The sequence below is a fragment of the Lampris incognitus genome, chromosome 19 (assembly GCF_029633865.1).
Source record: "Lampris incognitus isolate fLamInc1 chromosome 19, fLamInc1.hap2, whole genome shotgun sequence".
NCBI classification, from domain to species: Eukaryota; Metazoa; Chordata; class Actinopteri; order Lampriformes; family Lampridae; genus Lampris; species Lampris incognitus.
Genome location: NC_079229.1, coordinates 34,174,652 through 34,195,886, shown reverse-complemented (window position 1 = coordinate 34,195,886; position 21,235 = coordinate 34,174,652). Strand labels below are relative to the sequence as shown.

General features: G+C 45.0%; 1 protein-coding gene across 1 annotated transcript in view; it reads left to right on the top strand.

Annotated features, from left to right (window-relative positions):
- The first annotated feature begins 806 nt into the window (after positions 1 to 806).
- Positions 807 to 21,235, top strand: part of sh3glb1a (SH3-domain GRB2-like endophilin B1a) — a 21,146-nt gene continuing 717 nt past the window's right edge. The window contains exons 1-10 of the mRNA XM_056299045.1: positions 807 to 988; positions 1,878 to 2,102; positions 3,435 to 3,576; positions 4,524 to 4,652; positions 7,667 to 7,800; positions 8,951 to 9,043; positions 15,783 to 15,872; positions 15,983 to 16,083; positions 16,210 to 16,444; positions 20,437 to 21,235. The exon at positions 20,437 to 21,235 is cut by the window's right edge and continues 717 nt beyond it. Of these exons, the coding sequence (XP_056155020.1) occupies positions 2,040 to 2,102; positions 3,435 to 3,576; positions 4,524 to 4,652; positions 7,667 to 7,800; positions 8,951 to 9,043; positions 15,783 to 15,872; positions 15,983 to 16,083; positions 16,210 to 16,444; positions 20,437 to 20,544 (1,095 nt within the window). The 5' untranslated portion in view covers positions 807 to 988; positions 1,878 to 2,039 and the 3' untranslated portion in view covers positions 20,545 to 21,235. The remainder of the gene's footprint in view (positions 989 to 1,877; positions 2,103 to 3,434; positions 3,577 to 4,523; positions 4,653 to 7,666; positions 7,801 to 8,950; positions 9,044 to 15,782; positions 15,873 to 15,982; positions 16,084 to 16,209; positions 16,445 to 20,436) is intronic.

Genomic DNA, 21,235 nt, shown 5'->3' with positions numbered 1-21,235 from the left:
AATTAATAATTGTTATTTAATGATTTTCTGTGACGACTGTCATACCAAGCATATCCTGAGGGTGGCGCTGTATACAGCTACGTCTCAACTTATGCGGAAAATATCAAACGAAGAAAGACGGAAGCAAAGGTCGCCGCCTACCGGTCAGCTCGCTCACAACAGCCATTTGTTTCGTCTTTACATTGATGTCGCGACCGTAAGAACACAACAGTTGTTTTATTCCTAATGTTGTGATATGATTAAAGAAAGAAGACAACTGTGCATTGCGATACGTTATTGTAACATCTATATTTTATTGTAATATTGTTACGGAATGGAATGAAGTACTTGATGGGGAAAAATCACGCTCATGGCAGGAACAAAGATGTCGGAGGCGAGATGTGAAATGCCTTACATGGCTGGTTGGTCAAACACCCCTCGGATGAAGTCGCGCAGCCGCCGCTACTCCGTTGGGATGGAGACGGAGTTTGAGAAGTTTAGAAACAGTGAATCAAATTATTTATCAGTCATTAACGTCCGTGTGTGTGTATAGGCGGCTTCTCTGATTCCCTCCAGCAGCGGCGGGTAATTTAAAGCCAGACAGCCGCACAGTTGGCACGACAACGCGTCTCACGTTATCAGCAGCTTTGATGGAGGGAGTGCAAGTTGCGCTGCCGCTTCCGCTCATGCGCAGTGCGACCATCACAGCTCCTGGCGAGTTTGTGATGCCGCTTCCGCTCATGCGCAGTGCGATCATCACCGCTACTGGCGAGTTTGTTACGCCGATATGAGATGAAGACTTGGACGTTTTCGTGAGCCGCTGGTCTGTCCAACGTATTTGGGTTTTGTTACACTGGTTTCTGGTCTGTGGATCCAGGCGTTGAAGTCAGCTAATAGCTTTCACTGGTTTACGGTCGACGTGATGATTAAGAAAGGATGTTCATCGCCTGTCCGATGATGACGTCCATTTAGCAGCATTGCCATCGCTGCAGGCCGTATGACATCGGAAGTATGAAGCACACGCACTTAAAACTCTGCAAAAATGCCTTTAAAAGCATTGCATTAAATACACGTTGTACAGCATGTTCTGTACATAAACATCTCCATGTAGAGGCCAATTAGTGTAGGATAATGATGCACTATCATATGAGTGAAGTATTCCAGTACTATATACGAGTATTAGTATATTATGTTAGTGTAGTATAATGATGCACTATCGTATGAGTGAAGTATTCCAGTACTATATACGAGTATTAGTATATTATGCTAGTGTAGTATAATGATGCACTATCGTATGAGTGAAGTATTCCTGTACTATATACGAGTATTAGTATATTATGCTAGTGTAGTATAATGATGCACTATCGTATGAGTGAAGGATTCCAGTACTATATACGAGTATTAGTATATTATGTTAGTGTAGTATAATGATGCACTATCGTATGAGTGAAGTATTCCAGTACTATATACGAGTATTAGTATATTATGTTAGTGTAGTATAATGATGCACTATCGTATGAGTGAAGTATCCCAGTACTATATACGAGTATTACTATATTATGTTAGTGTAGTATAATGATGCACTATCGTATGAGTGAAGTATTCCAGTACTATATACGAGTATTAGTATATTATGCTAGTGTAGTATAAGCCTATCGCTGGGATGTTAGTACATGTTGTGTAAAGGTGTTACAGTATTGGTAAATTTGTATAATTTAATAGTATATGTAGTATAATTACTGTGTAATTATAATGTATGCATTTCAGGTGCAACTTATTAATACAGTGTATTTGCAAATATTTTTCTGACATCTGCTTCAAACTGGCTATATTACGTACGAAGTTGCCTTTGGGAGAATGAAAGTTATTCTATTCTATTCTATTGTATTCTACTCTAGTCCGCGCGCGGGCGGACTCGCATCTCGCGGGTGTGACGTCATTGGCGCGGCGCAACAGCTGGGCTGCTGGGCTGCTGGGCGGAGCTGGGCTGGAAAAGTTGCTTGAATGACATTTTGTGAAGCGCTGGCGATCCTCGGCTCTCCTCGCTCCCGCACCGTACCATGGATTTCAATGTCAAACGACTAGCGGCAGACGCCGGCACGTTTCTAAGCCGTGCTGTACAAGTGAGTCTTGTTTTATTTCATTTCTTCCCCGCCGTTATCCCCAACGCTCTCTAAATGGGAGCGGGGCTAGCTCCTGCTAGCCGGCTAGGCTAGCAGGAGCTAACTTACCTAGCTAGCAGGTTAAGGGATGCTAGCTAGCGTGTTTTAGCTTCGTCCGGGTGAGGCGACGTTTCTGGGGCTTGGTCTCCAACGGGCGCCCGTCCGTGACAGTTAGGGGACACCTCTGAGTCCTGCTGCTGCTGCTGAAGGTGGGTCAGTTACAGCCACCTGTAGTGAGCCAGTTACGGTCATAGCAGGCCTCGCGTCTTCTAAAGCACCACTACTGTCACAGTTATTCACCAGAGAAGGATGAAATTATGGTCATTTAAACACCGTTTACCTTACCGGCTTAGATAGACAGACAGACAGACATAAAGATTTATAGATAGACAGACAGACAGACAGACAGACATAAAGATTTATAGACAGACAGACAGACAGACAGACAGACAGACAGACAGACAGACAGACAGACAGATAGATAGATAGATAGATAGATAGATAGATAGATAGATAGATAGATAGACATAAAGATGTATAGACAGACAGACAGACAGACAGACAGACAGATAGATAGATAGATAGATAGATAGACAGACATAAAGATTTATCGACAGATAGACAGACAGACAGACAGACATAAAGATTTATAGATAGATAGACAGACAGATAGATAGACAGATAGACATAAAGATTTATAGATAAGTAGATAGTTACTAGATAGACATTGATATTAGTTAGACATATATTTATAGTTTGTCTTCAGAGGCCAAATTCTATTTCAGTTTGGAGCAAGTACAAAAATTATGCATACAAATGTGACAGAAACGTAACTCGTTAAGTTAGACATTACACTGCACTGCAGTAGTACATATGAGACAACAGACATAACACAATAAATCGGACGGTACACATATGACAAAAACCATATTGACAATACAGAGACAAAAGCTGTGTTGGTCAGTTATCAACAGGGGTTGCAAGAATAGCAGAGAGGACAAAGCTTTTACCAAAGCAGGCCTTTCCACTCATGGGTGTACTGTATCTACGACCAGAGGGAAGGAGGGTGTAGTGCTGATGAAGTGTGTGTGCTCTGAGTCATGTGCAATGATGTGTGCTTTACATGTTAACGTTGTGTGGGTAAAATCAGATTAAATGGAAATGAGAGTACCAATGAGTTTGTGGGCTTGTGTGAGTGACCTTTAGGTTTAGATAAGTAAAAGTTTACTATTCAGTGTATGAGATAGCTAAATAAGTATGTGCAGTTTACAAATCCTGTTATATGTTTGCCAGTTTACAGAGGAGAAACTCGGCCAGGCTGAAAAAACGGAGTTGGATGCCCATTTGGAAAACCTTTTGGCCAGAGCTGAGTGCACCAAGCAATGGACAGAAAGAATTATGAAGCAGACAGAGGTCTTACTGCAGCCAAACCCAAGTAAGATAATGTCTTATACTGACTGAATCATGGCTGAAAGACACTACTGATAAACTGTCCTCTCTTAGATCATCCATCACCCCTGTGGCTGAAAGGTCAATTGCGTTTTCAGATTTGGCTCAAAGAATTAAATCAACATTGGACTAAATTGTTTTTTGTGAAAGTAATACATTTATGTTGTTGCTAAGGGCAGGATGTTGTGTTGCTGTAAAGCCCCCTGGGGCAAATTTGTGATATTGGGCTATACAAATAAAATTGGCTTGACTTGACTTGACTTACTGTTGTAACCCAGCAAAAGGGCCAACAGGATGATCTTTTCGCCTGCTGTTGTCAAAGCTGGCTGTGAAGAATTGTTCGGATGTGTATTCCAGAGCTTATTTACTTTGTAGGGGACAACACATGGTGTTAAAGATTGGAGTGTCTGTGAGCACTGCAAGCTCAGCTGTGTATCCTGTTTTGAGCTCACACCTTGATGCCGGCATACAGGCAGATCTGGTTATGTCCCACCATATTTTATTGTGTTTCTCTCTAAAGACTTTTTGATGTTGATGTAATGTGTACAGAGGTTGGTCCAAATGGTAAAGCCATTTAAATTCATTCCACTTCTTGATTTTTGGTTTTGTTTTGAAATACCTCAGTCTCCACACTAACTCCTCTTATCAGTGTTTATTTGTATGATTAGAATGTATGATAACTGAGATGAAACCCACTTTGAAATGGGCTGGTGAAAGATATTTTTTAGATACATCTTTATGACTCAAACTTCTTCTTCTGATTGCCCAGTATGATCTAGGCTGTTTGATAATCCTTAATTGTAATTGTATCAAGTCACCAGGATTACTTGGATTCTCAGGACATCACTTTGAGGTCACCAGGAGGCACAGGCCAGCCTCAGCAGTCTTATGACTTTGTAATTGAATTTTCCTCTCACAATTTACAATTTACAGATGTCCGGCTAGAGGAATTTGTATACGAGAAACTGGAGAAAAAAGCCCCTACACGAATGAACAACCATGAACTGCTGGGTGAATCCATGATAGACTCTGGAAATGAGTTTGGTCCAGGAACAGCCTATGGTGAGTAACAACAACAACTTAGTTTTGTATAGTGCCTTTCAAGGAACCCAAGGATGCTTTATATTAGATAAGAACAACAACAACAAAAAAACAAAGATTAAAACAAAGATCAAAAGACTACAGACCATAGGCCTTAGTAAAAAGGTAGGTTTTCAGTAGTCGTTTAAAATTGTCCAAAGAAGCAGCATTGCGGATCTCTGCTGGAATAGAGTCCCAAAGGGTGGGGGCTGCTCACTAAAGGTTCTATCCCCAAAAGTCCGCAGGCTGGTGTGGGGGATGGAAAGCAAGCCCATGTCTGCGGACTGCAGATTCCGGGACAGAATATAGGGGTTGAGAAGATCTGATAGGTACTGAGGGGTAAGGGCATTGAGGGATTTATTAGTGAGGAGGAGGATTTTGTAAGAAATGCGGCATTTGACCGGGAGCCAGTGAAGGTGGACAAGGGTGGGAGTGATGTGTTGCCAGGGCTTGGTGCAAGTGAGCACCCTGGCAGCTGAATTCTGCACATACTGAAGCCTGTCTAGGGCTTTGCTAGGTACCCCAGACAGGATTCCATTGCAATAATCCAGACGGGAGGTGATGAAGGCATGGATGATGGTCTCTGCCACGGAGTCTGACAGTAATGGCCAGAGTCTGGAGATCTTTTAGAGGTGAAAGAAAGTATATTTGGTGACGGTTTTGATGTGTGACTGGAATCAGAGGGTGGAGTCCAGAATGACACCAAGGTTGCAGACTTCTGGGGATGGGCAGATGGAGCAGCCATCCACGTCGAGGAGAAGATCTCCAACCTTCCGGAGCAGCGCTTTGGAAGCCACAAACATGAGCTCAAGTCTTATTGCTATTTAGCTTGAGTAGATTTGATGAGATCCAGATTTTGATTTGATGGAGGCAGTTGGCAAGGGATTTTGGGGGGAGCTGAGAGGATGGTCTAGTGCTGAGATAAAGCTACGCGTCATAAGCGTAGCAATGGAAACTTAAACCGTTGTGGCGGATGATCTGACCAAGGGGGAGCATGTAGATGGTAAAGAGGAGGGGTCCAAGCACGGAGCCTTATAGCACACATTGGTTGACTGGGGCTAGGGTGGGACTGGAGTCTGATGGTGATAAACTGTTTCCTGTTGGCGAGATATGACTGGAACCAGGAGAGAGCTACACCACTGAGGCCTAGGTATTCAGATAAGCGGTTGAGGAGAATGGTGTGGGAAACAGTGTCGAAGGCTGCAGGAAGTCCAGGAGGATGAGAATACTGATGTTGCCAGAATCAGCAGCAACGAGGAGGTCATTGGTGATTTTGATAAGGGCAGTCTCCATGCTGTGGTGTGCTCTGATGTCAGATTGGATGGATTCATAGAGCTTATGGTTGGACGTGTGCTGATGGAATTGGGTAGCAACTACTCTTTCCAGGATTTTACTGCGAAATGGAAGGTTGGCAATCAGCTGGTAGTTAGTGAGGTCATCTGGGTCCAGGCCTGGCTTTTTGAGGATGGGGGTGACTGCAGCCATTTTGAAGCTGGAGGGTACCGTGCCAGATTCCAAAGAGGAGTTTATAACGTCCACAATTATGGGGCACAGGGTAGGTAAACATGCCTTGACCAGGACGGTGGGCATGGGGTCCAGGGAAGAGGTGGAAGCCTTGGCCATGGTGACCAACTTCGCAACTTGTGGAGCATCCACAGGGGACAAAGAGAAGAGGCAGCAGTTAGGTAGGCAAACAGCGGGGGGAGCAACATCCTGCAACTGAGGTGCATGCGGGGGGGAGGTGGCAGGTACCAGAAGCTGCTGGTGGATAGAATGCACTTTGGCCTGGAAGAAGTCCAGCAACTTGGAGCAGAGGTCAAGGGCACCTGAAGGGCGGGGGGGGCATCAAGGGGGCGAAGTAGTCGGTTTATGGTGGAGAATGGCATTCTGGGGAGATTTTGCTGGTTGCCAATGATAGTGGAGTAGCAATGCATTTTGGCCTGGGAGATAGCTTCTTTATTGGACTTCACATGATCTTTAAAGTCCTTGAGGTGGACAGTGAGGCCAGACCTTTTATAGAGCCTCTCCAGTCGATGACCAGTTGCCTTCATGATCAGAATCAGAAAATGATGCGGACTTTGGTGTTGAACCAGGGGGTAGGGTGGGAGAAGGAGACGGACCAGGTTTTGGGTGCTGCCTGTGCAAGGGGACAGGAACAGCAAGGTGGATGGCATGATGGTCAGATACGGCAAGGTCCAGGCACTTCAAATGGAGGGGAGTTGTACCAGTAGAGCACACCGGATCCAGAGTGTGACCTTTGGTTGGACCTTGAACATGCTGTGTAATACATAAGAGAGAAGTAGATCCTTGCCCTCAGCTAAATGCTGGTAATGCTGGTTTTGTCTGTTTCCACATCAAAGTTTGTTTGTTTTTTGTGGATTTTTTTTTTCACTCCCTAATTGTATCTGGCCAATTACCCCACTCTTCTGAGCCATGCTTATCTCTGCTCCACCCTCTCTGCCGATCCAGGGAGGGCTGCAAACTACCACATGCCTCCTCTGATACATGTCGCCAGCCACTTCTTTTCACCTGACAGTGAGGAGTTTTGCCAGGGGACGAAGCGTGTGGGAGGATCATGCTATTCCCCCCAGTCCCCCCCCCCCGAACAGGCGCCCCAACCGACCAGAGGAGGCGCTAGTGCAGCGACCAGGACACGTAGCCACATCCGCCTTCTCACCCGCAGACACGGCCAATTGTGTCTGTAAGGACGCCCGACCAAGCCGGAGGTAACACAGGGATTTGAACTGGCGATCCCCGTGTTGGTACGAAACGGAATAGACTGCCACGCCACCCGGATGCCCCCCACAAGTCACAGTTGACAAAGAAACTTAGCTACCTTCTCCAAGAGCCTACTTATCTGTAGGTCAGCATTGTCTCAAGGTTAAGTATATATACCTGCGGTGGGATCTGCAGATGAGACTCTGGTGATACCCCATTGTCTCCATCCTGTGTTGTAGAAGAAGTGAACTATTCTTTTTGAATGTCAACTTTTGCAGGAAATGCCCTGATAAAATGTGGTGAGACGGAGAAGCAGATTGGTGGAGCAGAGCGGGAATTCATCCATAGCTCAGCCATCAACTTCCTTACACCTTTGAGGAACTTTCTAGAGGGTGATTTCAAAACCATCCTGGTGAGTTGGACCCCTGTTCCTAATTCGAAATTCAGTCTTACTCTTCACAGGACCCTGCTCTGTCACCTAGAACTAATTCACAAGGAGTTATACACACTTGGTAAGGTAAGTTTGTAATGTATGGAAAATAATACAAAATAGTACCATCATTCCCAGCTATCGAAACGGTACTAATGGTCTGTAAAAATATGGAACTTGTTATACAGTTTTACATTTTTGGCATTGCAGACCTGCTGTCATCAATGGCAAAGTATAATCTTTAGCTATATACAATTCTAGCTTAGTTGACACATTACCCTGCCACCATCACAAAACATAAAAAAAAACCAGACAAAAGATCCTCAGTTCAGTCAAGACATGAATGTTTTGATAAACCATGTTCAAAAGATAAAAAATGCAAAAATTGTATGAACCTTACTGTATTTCATCAGCAAAATACATTAACTGAAATTAACATGAAAGCATGAACTGAAACAGTCATCCATACAACCACAGGAAATGACATTGAGGTTTGGATCTGAGCTATTTGACGCAATGTTTGGATCTACACCAAGGCCGCAGACTCCCTGCCCTCCCTGTACCAGTGCTTCTGAATAGACTGGCTTTTGTCTCGGTCCTTTATTCTACATTCTTGTCCGTAAGGCTGATGATGTGGCTCTTAATTAGATAACTGGTCCTCTTGCTCATATTTGTGAAGGTTAATTGTCCTTAAGATTTGTTAGCTTGAAATAGCACAGCGGATATTGGGGTTAATTGGTCATTCATACTGCTTGATGTTTCTTTGAAGTCGGATGGTTCTGTTTTAACAGCATATTTCTTACTGAAACACATGAACAACAGTGTTTAAAACCAATGTGATATGCCTAAATAAAGCCAGTCATCAAATGCTTCTACAGATAATGTGCATGTGGTTCCAGTAAGCATTGAAGCCTTATCCACTCACCATGTTCCTATAAACTAAACCACAGCAGCATATTCAATGACAGAACTGTAAATAAGGAGTCCATTTGCTCTGGAATTTTGACGCAAAGTTACTCAGTCACCGTGGCGGAGTCATGGCGGTCTGTTCGGTTTTACCAGCAGGCCTGTTACCCAGCTCGGCAGAGACCCAGTGTCAACCCAATTTGTTGTCTCCTTTTTTTCCATCTAGAAAGAACGGAAGCTGTTGCAGGTTAAGCGTTTGGATCTGGACGCAGCCAAAACCAGGCTAAAGAAAGCCAGGATGGCTGACGCTAGAGTTGTGGTGAGTGCATACACGTACACGGCACGCTTGCACACCACCCATGTGTCAGCATCACTGTCATCATCTCTTTCATTCCTAAACAAGGAATAAGGAGCCATGTTCTCTCAAACCAACCACTTTTCCTCACTCAGCAGAACCAAAGTAATCGAGGTGTTGTCCCCTGTCCTCCTGCGGGGAGTCACCCAAGTCATGAGTGACACACACCAAGTTACACAATTTCTAGCTAACCATTTTAGCCCTCATGAGACTCGGTCACATGAGCTGATATAGGAAGCTTTCTTAAGTTTCCTTTTCACTTTACCTTTTTTGTGCCTCACTGTCCTGTTCTTCTTGAAGCAGCACTTTATTCAACTGTCTGTCCTGTTATGTGGATTTATTTGGACTTGGTAGAGGAGGCTGTGGGCCAAATTCAGCAACAAGCAATTCCTGTCATATTTCTTATGTAATGTTTTAGATGGGGGGCAGTTTATCAACACTACCATCTGTTATCATGTCCCTGAGTCACAAGATCTGCTGGGCATGGCTAAATTGACTGAATGAGGTATGGTAATTACCACCAGGGGTGAAAACTATCTCTGCTTCTTTTGGCAATTTGTTGAACACAAAGGCAAGGATGGGTGGTAGTTATTTCAGTTGTATTTCTGATAGACAACCCATAAGGGATCAGAAACACCAGCTGATAATTTGGTTTCCTCTGAGGCCTCAGCTCTCCATCAAGTCTCTCCATTGCTTGTTCTTTTATATATATATGTATGTGTGTGTGTGTGTATATGTATGTATATTTTATAAGGAAATGTGGCTTATGAGAAGAGAAAGCAATGTCAGTTTTACCATGAGAATCACAGTTAAAACACAGTTACATAATAGTATAATCAAAGTACTGTGCATCTCAGTGGATCAAAAGAAAAACAAGACATGTTTTTAAGTGTTTTCATACTATACAAAGTTCAAACACGCAAAACAAAACAACATAAACTAGAAATAAGTGAATTAATTAATTAATTGATTAATTGAAACTGGCAAAAGAGCCAGAGAAAGAGGAAAGAAAATGAAGGGGGGGGGGTCTCTCATTCACAGGACAGAGATTGAAGAGAGTTGAAGAACATCAAAAAAGATTGCCACGGGGCGTCCGGGTGGCGTGGCGGTCTATTTCGTTGCCTACCAACCCGGGGATCACCGGTACGAATCCCCGTGTTACCTCTGGCTTGGGCGGACGTCCCTACAGACACAATTGGCCGTGTCTGCAGGCGGGAAGCCGGATGAGAGTATGTCCTTGTTGCTGCACTAGCGCTTCCTCTGGTCGGTCGGAGCGCCTGTTCGGGGGAGGAGGGGGAACTGGGGGGAATAGCATGATCCTCCCATGAGCTGCGTCCCCCTGATGAAACTCCTCACTGTCAGGTGAAAAGAAGCAGCTGGTGACTCCACATGTATCGGAGGAGACGTGGTAGTCTGCAGCCCTCCCCGGATCAGCAGAGAGGGTGGAGCAGAGCCCGAACGGCTCGGAAGAGTGGGGTAATTGGACGGGTACAATTGACAATTGGGGAGAAAAGGGAAAAAAATCAGAAAAACAAAGATTGCCCCTTATAGAACCTCTCAGACGCAGCTCTCACTGAGTATTTAATCTTCTGGCTCTAGAGAGGACATGATACCAGTGAGCCTCTGACTGCTGGGGGAAGCTTTAGGTGACTTCCAGTGTGGAGAAGAAGATGAAGTCTTGCCAGTAAGGAAGTGAAAGCTAGAATATCTAATTGTTTAGAGGTATGTTGGTTGTAGTCTTCTGGAAACTCAAATATGGCAACATGGGGAGAGACATTTATAGTTATCAAAAGTACTTCTTACATAATGTTGAAGTAGTTCGACCAAAAGCAAGGTAATAATGGAAAAGGATTCCATTGCCTGTTCTTACTGGTTTCATAGTGTGGTGACATGGGATTTAAACTTCCTGGCTTAGTAAAGGAGCAAATGAGAACAGGAAAGACTAACGGTGGCCTCGTCGAAACTGAAACTTCAGAATGACGAGTTTAGTCACTCAGTCTTGTTGTTTTGGATGAGCCTAAAACTAGTTAGGGTTATCTTCTTAGATTTTACATCTGCATTCAACACAATTCAGCCAGAGCTTTTACTGGCAAATATGATTCAAATTGAGGTTAATCCTCATCTGATTCAGTGGTACCATTCATCTCTTACAAATAGATAGACATATTCAGCTTCATTGTTACTAATCCAGGGTTGTATGCACTCACCTCTACTCTTCACACATTTTCAGTTTTCAGATGATACTACACTTGTGTCTTTGTTAGGCACTGAAGGTGATCCTAGTATTCATCAGTATTGTACAGTGGAGTGGTTTGAAAAGAACCCACTTATTATTAATCCAAAGAAAGTGGTAAATGGACTGCATTTATAGAGCGCTTTTCCAGTCTACCCACCACTTAAAGAGCTTTACAATGGATGCCACACATTCACACATTGATGGCGGAGGCTGCCATGCAAGGCGCCAACGTGTTCATCGGGAGCAGTTAGGGGTTCAGTGTCTTGCTCAAGGACACTTCAACGTGCTCTCTGGAGGAGCCGAGAATCAAACCAGCCACCTTCCAATTACTAGTCCAGTAAACTCGTATGTTCCACCAGTTGGTGGCGCACAGTGGTCAGCGCTGTCGCTGCACAACAAGAAGGTCCTGAGTTCGAACCCCAGGGTAGTCTAACCTTGGGGGTCGTCCCAGGTTGTCCTCTGTGTGGAGTTTGCATGTTCTCCCCGGGTTTGCGGTGGGTTTTCTCCGGGTGCTCCGGTTTCCCCCACCATCAAAAAGACATGCATGTTAGGGTTAATGCTCCTGTCTGTGCCCCTGACCGAGGCATGGCAAGACGAACTGGAGTTGGTCCCTGGGCACTGCACAGCGACTGCCCACTGCTCCTAGCTACACAGCTAGGATGGGTTCAATGCAGAGAAAGAATTTCCCTACGGGGATTAATAAAGTATCTCAAAATCAAAAGTTACTGTCCATAACACACAGACTTAACAAGTTCCCTCCTATAAATATTTGGGCATCTATGTGGATGCTGCTTTATTCTGGAGTACACATAGCAAGGTGCAACAATGCATTTCCTTTCTTAGGAGACTATAGTCATTTGGAGAAAAGAAACAAATCCTGTTTTTTCCCCCCAATCTGTAATACAGTGTTATGCAGAATGCACTCGGTGCACGGTATATCGTTGTCAGGTTAGATTGAGGTTATACTCAGGTCAGATGTCAGGTTAGACTCAGGTCAGATGTCAGGTCAGAAGTCAGGTTAGATGTCAGGTTAGATGTCAGGTTAGATTGAGGTTATGCTCAGGTCAGATGTCAGGTTAGACTCAGGTCAGATGTCAGGTCAGAAGTCAGGTTAGATGTCAGGTTAGATGTCAGGTTAGATTGAGGTTAGGCTCAGGTCAGATGTCAGGTTAGACTCAGGTCAGATGTCAGGTCAGATGTCAGGTCAGAAGTCAGGTTAGATGTCAGGTCAGATGTCAGGTTAGACTCATGTCAGATGTCAGGTTAAACTCACGTTAGATGTCAGGTCAGAAGTCAGGTTAGATGTCAGGTTAGATGTCAGGTTAGATGTCAGGTCAGAAGTCAGGTTAGATGTCAGGTTAGATATCAGGTTAAATGTCAGGTTAGATGTCAGGTCAGATGTCAGGTCAGATGTCAGGTTAGACTCACGTTAGATGTCAGGTTAGACTCAGGTTAGATGTCAGGTTAGATATCAGGTCAGATGTCAGGTCAGATATCAGGTCAGATGTCAGGTTAGATTCATGTTAGATGTCAGGTTAGACTCACGTTTGATGTCAGGTTAGACTCAGGTTAGATGTCAGGTTAGACTCAGGTTAGATGTCAGGTTAGATATCAGGTCAGATGTCAGGTCAGATATCAGGTCAGATGTCAGGTTAGACTCAGGTTAGATGTCAGGTTAGATATCAGGTTAGATATCAGGTCAGATGTCAGGTCAGATGTCAGGTTAGATGTCAGGTCAGATGTCAGATTAGATGTCAGGTTAGATGTCAGGTTAGATGTCAGGTCAGATGTCAGGTCAGATGTCAGGTCAGATGTCAGGTCAGATGTCAGATTAGATGTCAGGTTAGATGTCAGGTTAGATGTCAGGTCAGATGTCAGGTCAGATGTCAGATTAGATTCAGGTTAGGATGGTTCAGCTTAAAGCTCGATGGTTAGACTGCTACGTATCTGCCCAAAGATTGTGGGTCAAACGCTTTAGTCAAGTTTTCAAGTTGCATATACTAAAAGAATGTTGTCTCTGGCAGGTAACGTTATGTCCGACCCCTCTCATATTTTATTTGAAGAGTATCAGCTGTTGCCATCAAACAGAAGATTTACAGTCCCACAGGCTTGACTGGAGGGATCAGAGTGGGTTGTACGCAGGCCTCCGTGTTCCTGTGTGGACTACTGAATGTTAGCGGGAGTGATTAGATGGATTCATAATGTCTGATATAATGTAACAATGATGTAACATTATCTCTAGCTAACTGTAGTTGTTGGTGCCAGGACTGCATCTTCAATGGCCGTGGTACATAGCAGTGCAATGAGTGTTTCACTCTTGGCCTTTTAGAATGAATATTTCTAAACTGGTGCCATCGATGAAATGTGAGGTCCACCTACCGACAAGACCTTTAAGCAACCATTATCAAGACATCAGCGTTTAAATTCTGTGTCCACGATGTTTTTGCTGTAATGTGGTTAAGAGCCATACTAGGTGTGATGTAGTGAGCTCACTTGATTTGATCCCATTGTAAAAGATTGCAGTTCAGTGGCGTCCAGGTGGCGTGGCGGTCTAGTCCGTTGCCTACCAACACGGGGCTCACCGGTTCAAATCCCGGTGTTACCCCCGGCTTGGTCGGGCGTCCCTGCAGACACAATTGGCCGTGTCTGTGGATGGGAAGCCGGATGTGGGTATGTGTCCTGGTCACTGCACTAGCGCCTCCTATGGTCAGTCGGGGTGCTTTTTCGGGGGGGGGGGGACTAGGGGGAATAGCGTGATCCTCCCAGATGCTACGTCCCCCTGGTGAAACTCCTCACTGTCGGGTGAAAAGAAGCAGCTGGTGACCCCACATGTATGGGAGGAGGTGTGTGGTAGTCTGCAGCCCTCCCCGGATCGGCAGAGGGGGTGGAGCAGAGACCGGGATGGCTCGGAAGAGTGGGGTAATTGGTCAAGTACAATTGGAGAGAAAAGGGGGGGGGGTCCAAACAAATCAACAGCAAAAAAGATAGCAGTTCATTTTTACACCGTCTATTCAGAGCATTTTCCAGTTGGTTGACACCCTGGACTATTTCACGTGCTTGTAGCGTTGCAAAATTGGCGGGTAGGCTGGTGGTTGTTAGAAAACCCGTATCCAAAGTGACACGTTCGCTCACTGTTAGCTGCTGTGTGTATACGTTTGAACAATATCTAAATTGTGTGTATGTAAAGAGCAGGTTTCAGTTTCACTCCGGCCTTGTTCCCCCTGTGGTCTTTGTTTGGCAAGCCTTGCCAAACAAATGGCAATCATGTGCTGATAAAACAGAGGATTATCATCGTCACAAGGCAGACTACAAAAGCTTGCATTTACGTGCGTGGTAGTACGACTCCCCAGCAAGCACTGGTAAACAAGCAATGCTTTTCATGGTGATTTGTGTGAAGGTACGAAGTATATTGCTGCTTTTTCGACAGCTGCACCAATGTATCTGAGGTTTTTTTCTGTAAGCCTGCACAGGCTTTGTACTTACTTTTTCTGACACACACACACACACACACACACACACACACACACACACACACACACACACACACACACACACACACACACACACACAGAGTGTGAGGCTGTGCTGTGATAGCTGTGTGTGCAACAGCTGCGACTAACGACTGTGTCACTGTTTTTAAAACGCAACCCAGCAGATGTGAGCAGAGGAAATGACAGAGGTGAGTGGAATGTTGGGGCCATGTTTGAACACAACGTGGACAAACACACACACACACACACACAGACAGATATATATATAAATCCACAGAGCTCCCTACTAGTGGTGTCAGTAGCCTCAGCCTGTAGCTGTCTTCTGCCTCCTCCATGACACATGTGTAATACTACATGTTGGTACATCTGTCTGTCGCTCCTTCTCTCGATTGTTGGCTGCAAAAAGTGTAGTGTTGTAAAACCATTGTCGTCTCCAGTCTCAGCTCCAGGCCATGTGTTTATCTGAATCTTCCTCAGTTTGAAAAGCCTTTGTTCCAACAGGCCTCGCTCTGAATCCTGTCACTCAATACGTGGAAAAGGGAAGGTTCCCCGTGTTCCGCTGTATCCAGAACATTATGTTTGATTCGCCATTCATATGTCGCCATCCCTTCCCCTTCCTTTTCCTCCCAGCTGAAGGAGTCGTTGTGCTGCCCTTCTTAAGTCTGGTGTTTATGCTTTGCCCCTATGGCTTGGCCTGCTGTTGCCTCAGTGTGACAATTGTACTCGCACACGTGGCACACACATGCACTTGCATGCATATCATTTTTGCGTATTGCATGACAAGACTTATCCAGTACTATGCCCTACTACATACTTTATAACTGGCATTTACATGAGAAAGATATATGTGTGGTGCCTTTACTTTGCCATCTTGTCATGTTATTTGAACATTTTGCCTCTTTTCTTCAAATTCCAGTTGAGTCAAGTTGTCTTGTTTTGTGTGGGTCTGTGTGTGTCATTGTGTCCTCACGGCCAGGCAGAGCAAGAGCTGCGAATGACCCAGAGTGAGTTTGACAGACAGGCAGAGATCACCCGCCTGCTGCTGGAGGGCGTCAGCAGCACTCACGTATGTAGCTCTCCTCACACCAGCACAGAGCAGATCTAATCATAACCACATACACACACCCAAATACCAACACCAAACACCCCGTCCCTCACGTGTCTGCACATCACCAGGCTCACCACCTCCGCTGCCTGGTTGACTTTGTGGAGGCTCAGACTACGTACTACGCACAGTGTTACCAGTATATGGTGGATCTCCAAAAACAGCTGGGCAGGTAACACACCAGAGTCCCACCTTTTTTTCTTCTTTTTTTTTTTTTCTTTACACTGGAGGTTATGTTCGTCGCTCAAAAGCGTTTCAGCAGTCAATGGGATATTATTTTCCTCTATTTTCCCTCCAGTTTCCCTGCTTCGTTCACCAACAACAACCAGTCAACGGCATCAGGCGGGGCCAGTATCTCGGTCCCCACCATCCCCGTGTCAGCCTCCCTGCCCAGCCCGTCTCTGGGACGCAGTGGGCCCGGCGCATCGGGTGGCTTCAGTGAACTGCGGAGCTCTAGCGGCAGTCGGAAGGCTCGCGTCCTCTACGACTATGACGCTGCCGGCAGCAGTGAGCTCTCCCTATTGGCTGATGAGGTCTGGCACTCTCTCTCTCTCTCTCTCTCTCTCTCTCTCTCTCTCTCTCTCTCTCTTGCTCTCTCTATCTATCTATCTATCTATCTATCTATCTATCTATCTATCTATCTATCTATCTATCTATCTATATCTCTCTTAAATAACAGAAACTGTTGTAGGTCAGAAGCTCTTATTTTATGTTTGCATCGTCAATACAGTGGACTTAAATCTTGTGGGGGGGGGGGGATAAATAATCTGAGATTGCTCTTCTTTGATCTCTAAGAAATGCAAATTCAGTTAACTTGGCATGTCCACACTATACCTATAAGTTGATTTGACTCACAGAGCAGGGCTCGTCTTTATCAAACCTCTTAAAGTGACATTTTGGCTCATAGTGAAAAATAAAACTAGACATCCTTGAATTTTACACCTACTTGAAAACTCGAGAATAAAAGCTATTTATCCTCTTTATTTATTCAGACTCTTAGTTTAGGAGACGCCATTATTCTACAGGTGTGATGTTTGCTTTGAGAATGTTGATGGAGAAGTATAGAGAAGGCTAGAAGGAATTATGTTGTGTCTTTGTAGATTTAGAGAAAGCATATGACAGGGTGCCGAGAGAGGTGTGGTATTGTATGAGGAAGTCAGCAGTGGTAGAGAAGTATGTAGGAGTGGTGCAGGATATGTATGAGGGAAGTGTGACAGTGGTGAGGTGTGTGGTAGGAATGACGGATGGGTTCACGGTGGAGGTGAGATTACATCAAGGATCGGCTCTGAGCCCTTTCTTGTTTACAATGGTGATGGACAGGTTGACGGACGAGGTCAGGCAGGAGTTTCCGTGGACTATGATGTTTGTGGATCGCTTTGTGATTTGTTGCGAGAGTAGGGTGCAGGTTGGGGAGAACCTGGAGAGGTGGAGGTATGCACTGGAGAGAGGAGAATGAAAGTCAGTAGGAGCAAGATGGAATACCTATGCGTGAACGAGAGGGAGGACAGTAGAATAATGAGGATGCAAGGAGTAGAGGTGGTGAAGGCGTATGAGTTTAAATACTTGGGGTCAGCTGTCCAAAGTAACGGGGAGTGCAGGAGAGAGGTGAAGAAGAGAGTGCAGGCAGGGTGGAGTGGGTGGAGAAGAGTGTCAGGAGTGATGTGTGACAGAAGGTACCAGCAAGAGTTAAAGGGAAGGTTTACAAGATGTTGGGTGAGACCAGCTATGTTATATGGTTTGGAGACAGTGGTACTGATGAAAAGACAGGAGGCGGAGCTGGAGGTGGCAGAGGTGAAGATGGTAAGATTTTCATTGGGAGTGATGAAGAAGGACAGGATTAGGAACGAGTATATTAGAGGGACAGCTCAGGTTGGACGGTTTGGAGACAAAGCAAGAGAGGCAAGACTGAGATGGCTTGGACATGTGTGGAGGAGAGATGCTGGGTATGTTGGGAGAAGGATGCTGAATATGGAGCTGCCAGGGAAGAGGAGAAGAGGAGGACCAAAGAGGAGGTTTATACATGCTGGTGGCTGGCATGACAGAAGAAGATGCAGAGGACAGAAAGAGATGGAAACAGATGATCTACTGTGGCGACCCCTAGCGGGAGCAGCCGAAAGTTGTGGTAATACTAGTAGTAGTACTAGATTTTCCGCTTCCGGTGTGGGAAGATGGCGGTGCAAATTCACGTTCGCAGCGGCCTCACCTAGTACCGGTGTGGGAAGATGGCGATGCAAATTCACATTTGCAGCGGCCTCACCCAGTACTGTCGATACAGTGTCTTTGTCCACGTCTGCGTCTAAATTTTTGTCTACGTTTGTTGGCTGGAAGAGCTGGCGCTGGGTCGGCTGTGAGAGCTTGGTCTGCCATGCTGTGGGCCCAGGGACCGCGGCCTTGCCCGGAGCTGCACCCGAGGAGGTAACACCGAGGGCGGTCTGACAGGACGTGGAAGTGGGGCAGGCTAAGCAAACTGCGAGCCCATGCAGACCGGCAGTTCCGATAACACTGAGGGCGGTCTGGCGGCGGCCTCACCTGCCGTTGTCTGGTGTTTTTGATGTCGTGTGGAGTGCGGGGAGATGTGTCAAGGATGTCTGGCTGGGAGAGCTGGCGCTGGATTGGCTGGGAGGGCTTGATCTGCTTCGTCAACTTTTTTTTTTTTTTGGGTACACGTGTTAGTTTGAATATGTGTGTTCTTGTAGTTCTCCAATGTCTTTTTGTCTGTATGGTGTGCTGCTGTGGGCTGGGGGAAACAGCAATTTGTTTCACTTCATGTGCGCAAGTACATGAAGTGAAACGACAAATAAAGTGTTCCTGTTCCCGAGTTCCTAGTAGTAGTGGTTTAGGGGAGCCCCAGAGCACTGGGAAATTATTTGGGGGTCGCAGGAATGGAGTCTATAGATTGCTGCGGTATGAAGACCTGAGGCGAGCTGCTGCTATAGTACGACACGTAATGAATGTGTTGGATGTTTTTGACAACACATAGTTACCAAAACATTACCTTTTAAAAAGTATATTATTTGTTACCAGCCTTGATTGATATGTGATATCTCCATGTATAATGCGAGACGAAGGTTGTTGTCAAGTCACGCTTCCTCGCCATGGGATAAATTGGGACATTTCCAGCTCAGTAGAAGCAATTAATCAGCCAAGGAATAAAAAGCCATGACAGAACCAAATACCACGTGGACCCCTGTGGACAGACTAATGAACAACAAACACAAGTTTAATGGTGTAGTTTAGAGTCAAACAATATTCTAATGTGACTCAAATGATACGGGCTGTTGCTCAACTTGTCCCTGACAATCTTGTGGGAATGCAACACTGCTAAACTTTAAGATTTATTAATCACTTTGTTAATTGGTTGTGTCGCACCAATCTTTCATTTGCATAAGTTTCAGTTGTCCTCACAAAAAGACAAGAAACTTGAAAGGTGATGTTGACGGTTACTCCAACACTCTGCTGCAGTTAGCCGTTGGTGGCTTGATAAATGCAACATTACCCAACATGGAGTGGGTATTTTTTTATTCTTAAACATGTATAAAATCTAAACTCAACGTCTCTTTAATTGCTACCAAGTTAATGAGCTCTTGACTGAATTCAGACGAGCTCTGGGAGATGTTATTAAACATCAGAACAACCAAAGCAGTGCTTCCGCAACGCAAGACCCACATTCAGCTGAATTTATTGACCAATTATCACATTTTCACAACATAAACATTAAAGGAAATTAGCATAATATTTTAATAGAAACTCTACTTTGTCATACAGCTGATGGCTGTAGCTAGATGCTATTATAATTAATTATAAATGACAGTTTCTTGCGGTTCACTCAGTCTTGTAAGCTCATAACTGTTAAAAATTATTGATGTTTTGATGAAAGCTTGACTGCTGCTGTTAGGTTAACTGCGGAAATGCTGGAGTTCAGTGAAACCATGTAGGGTCCTCATTGTCCACCAGGGAAAGTTTGAAGGAAAATTTGGCCGATGGTTTTGGGTATGTCTAACAGTGCTGATGAGTAATGTAGTGGATCGAAGCAATAAAGCAGGGTTGAAGCAGTGTGTGCTATATTGACAGAGAAATCGGTGTTGTCCTGCTCACAGAGTCTTTCCCACTGTGCCTGCACATACCAGAATGCACGGCGGCACGCTAGCTAAAGTCACATTGTCCAAAAAAAAATCCTCTGCACTAGTGCCGACTGTCATTTCTAGCCCTGGAAGCATAGCTTAGCAAAGAGAACCAGGAAGTGTTTTCGAACGGAAACCCTGCTTGGCTGCCTGCTTGTTTCTCTGTCCGCCAACCGACACCAGGTTACGCCTTTAGTGGACAGAAAAAACTCCGCTCCGCTGCTGCGCCAGAGGTGCAGAAACGATGGGGATGCAGGTGTTACTCATGTACTTTCCGTGGTGCAGATAGACCGCGATAAGGTTGAAAGTCCAATTTTCCCTCAAAGCAGACCTTGTTAAGGTGCCAGAGCAGGTGGCTTCTACTCTGTCTAACGTCACTGTTGTTACCCTCCATTTACTTCCAGGTGATCACCGTCAGCAGCGTGCCGGGCATGGACTCAGACTGGCTGATGGGTGAGCGGGGCAACCAGAAGGGCAAGGTGCCAATTACCTACCTGGAGCTACTAAACTGAGAAGCTGCAGGTAGAGGAGAAACTCCAGATCTCCTCCCAACAAACAAGCCCTTCTAACCCTCCCCCATCTCCTCCACCTTTCACCCTTCTGTTGTCCAGGCTGAGATTTCATATTTATATCATTTTTGTGGGGACGGGCCTCACTTTCAATCTTGCTCAGTCGATTTCTGTCCAGGCATTAACGTTTTAGTGCTGAATGAACTGTTTATTTGAATTGAATGAGAGCGAGTCCCAGATGGAAGACTGAATGAGACTCTCAGCTATATTTTCTTAAGAGAATGAATGAACGAATTAATGAAATCTGAGTAAAAGAACAGGAAATGGACCCATTCCCTATTGGGTATGCGACTTGCAGTACATTTCTCAAACCTGCCTCTCTGCCTGTTTCTTCTGTGTCCTTTTGCCTCCATGCAAACTGCAATACTTACCAGAATTTCTCCTAAACTGCATATTTTTTAAAAAGTTTTTTTATTTGTTTACAGTGTATAACTCAGATGGTGACCTGAAGTGCTTTTGAAGTGGTCTATATACTAGCTGCCAGTTAGTCCACGGGTTTCTGCGACCAATGACAGATGAGAAAGAGATTTTTTTTTTAATATTTGCTAAAAAGCACTTCGATTTGAGCCTGAAAGGGATGCTGCTTTTTTATAAATCAAAGTCTTATTTTATGAATTAACAAGTCTGACGCAGC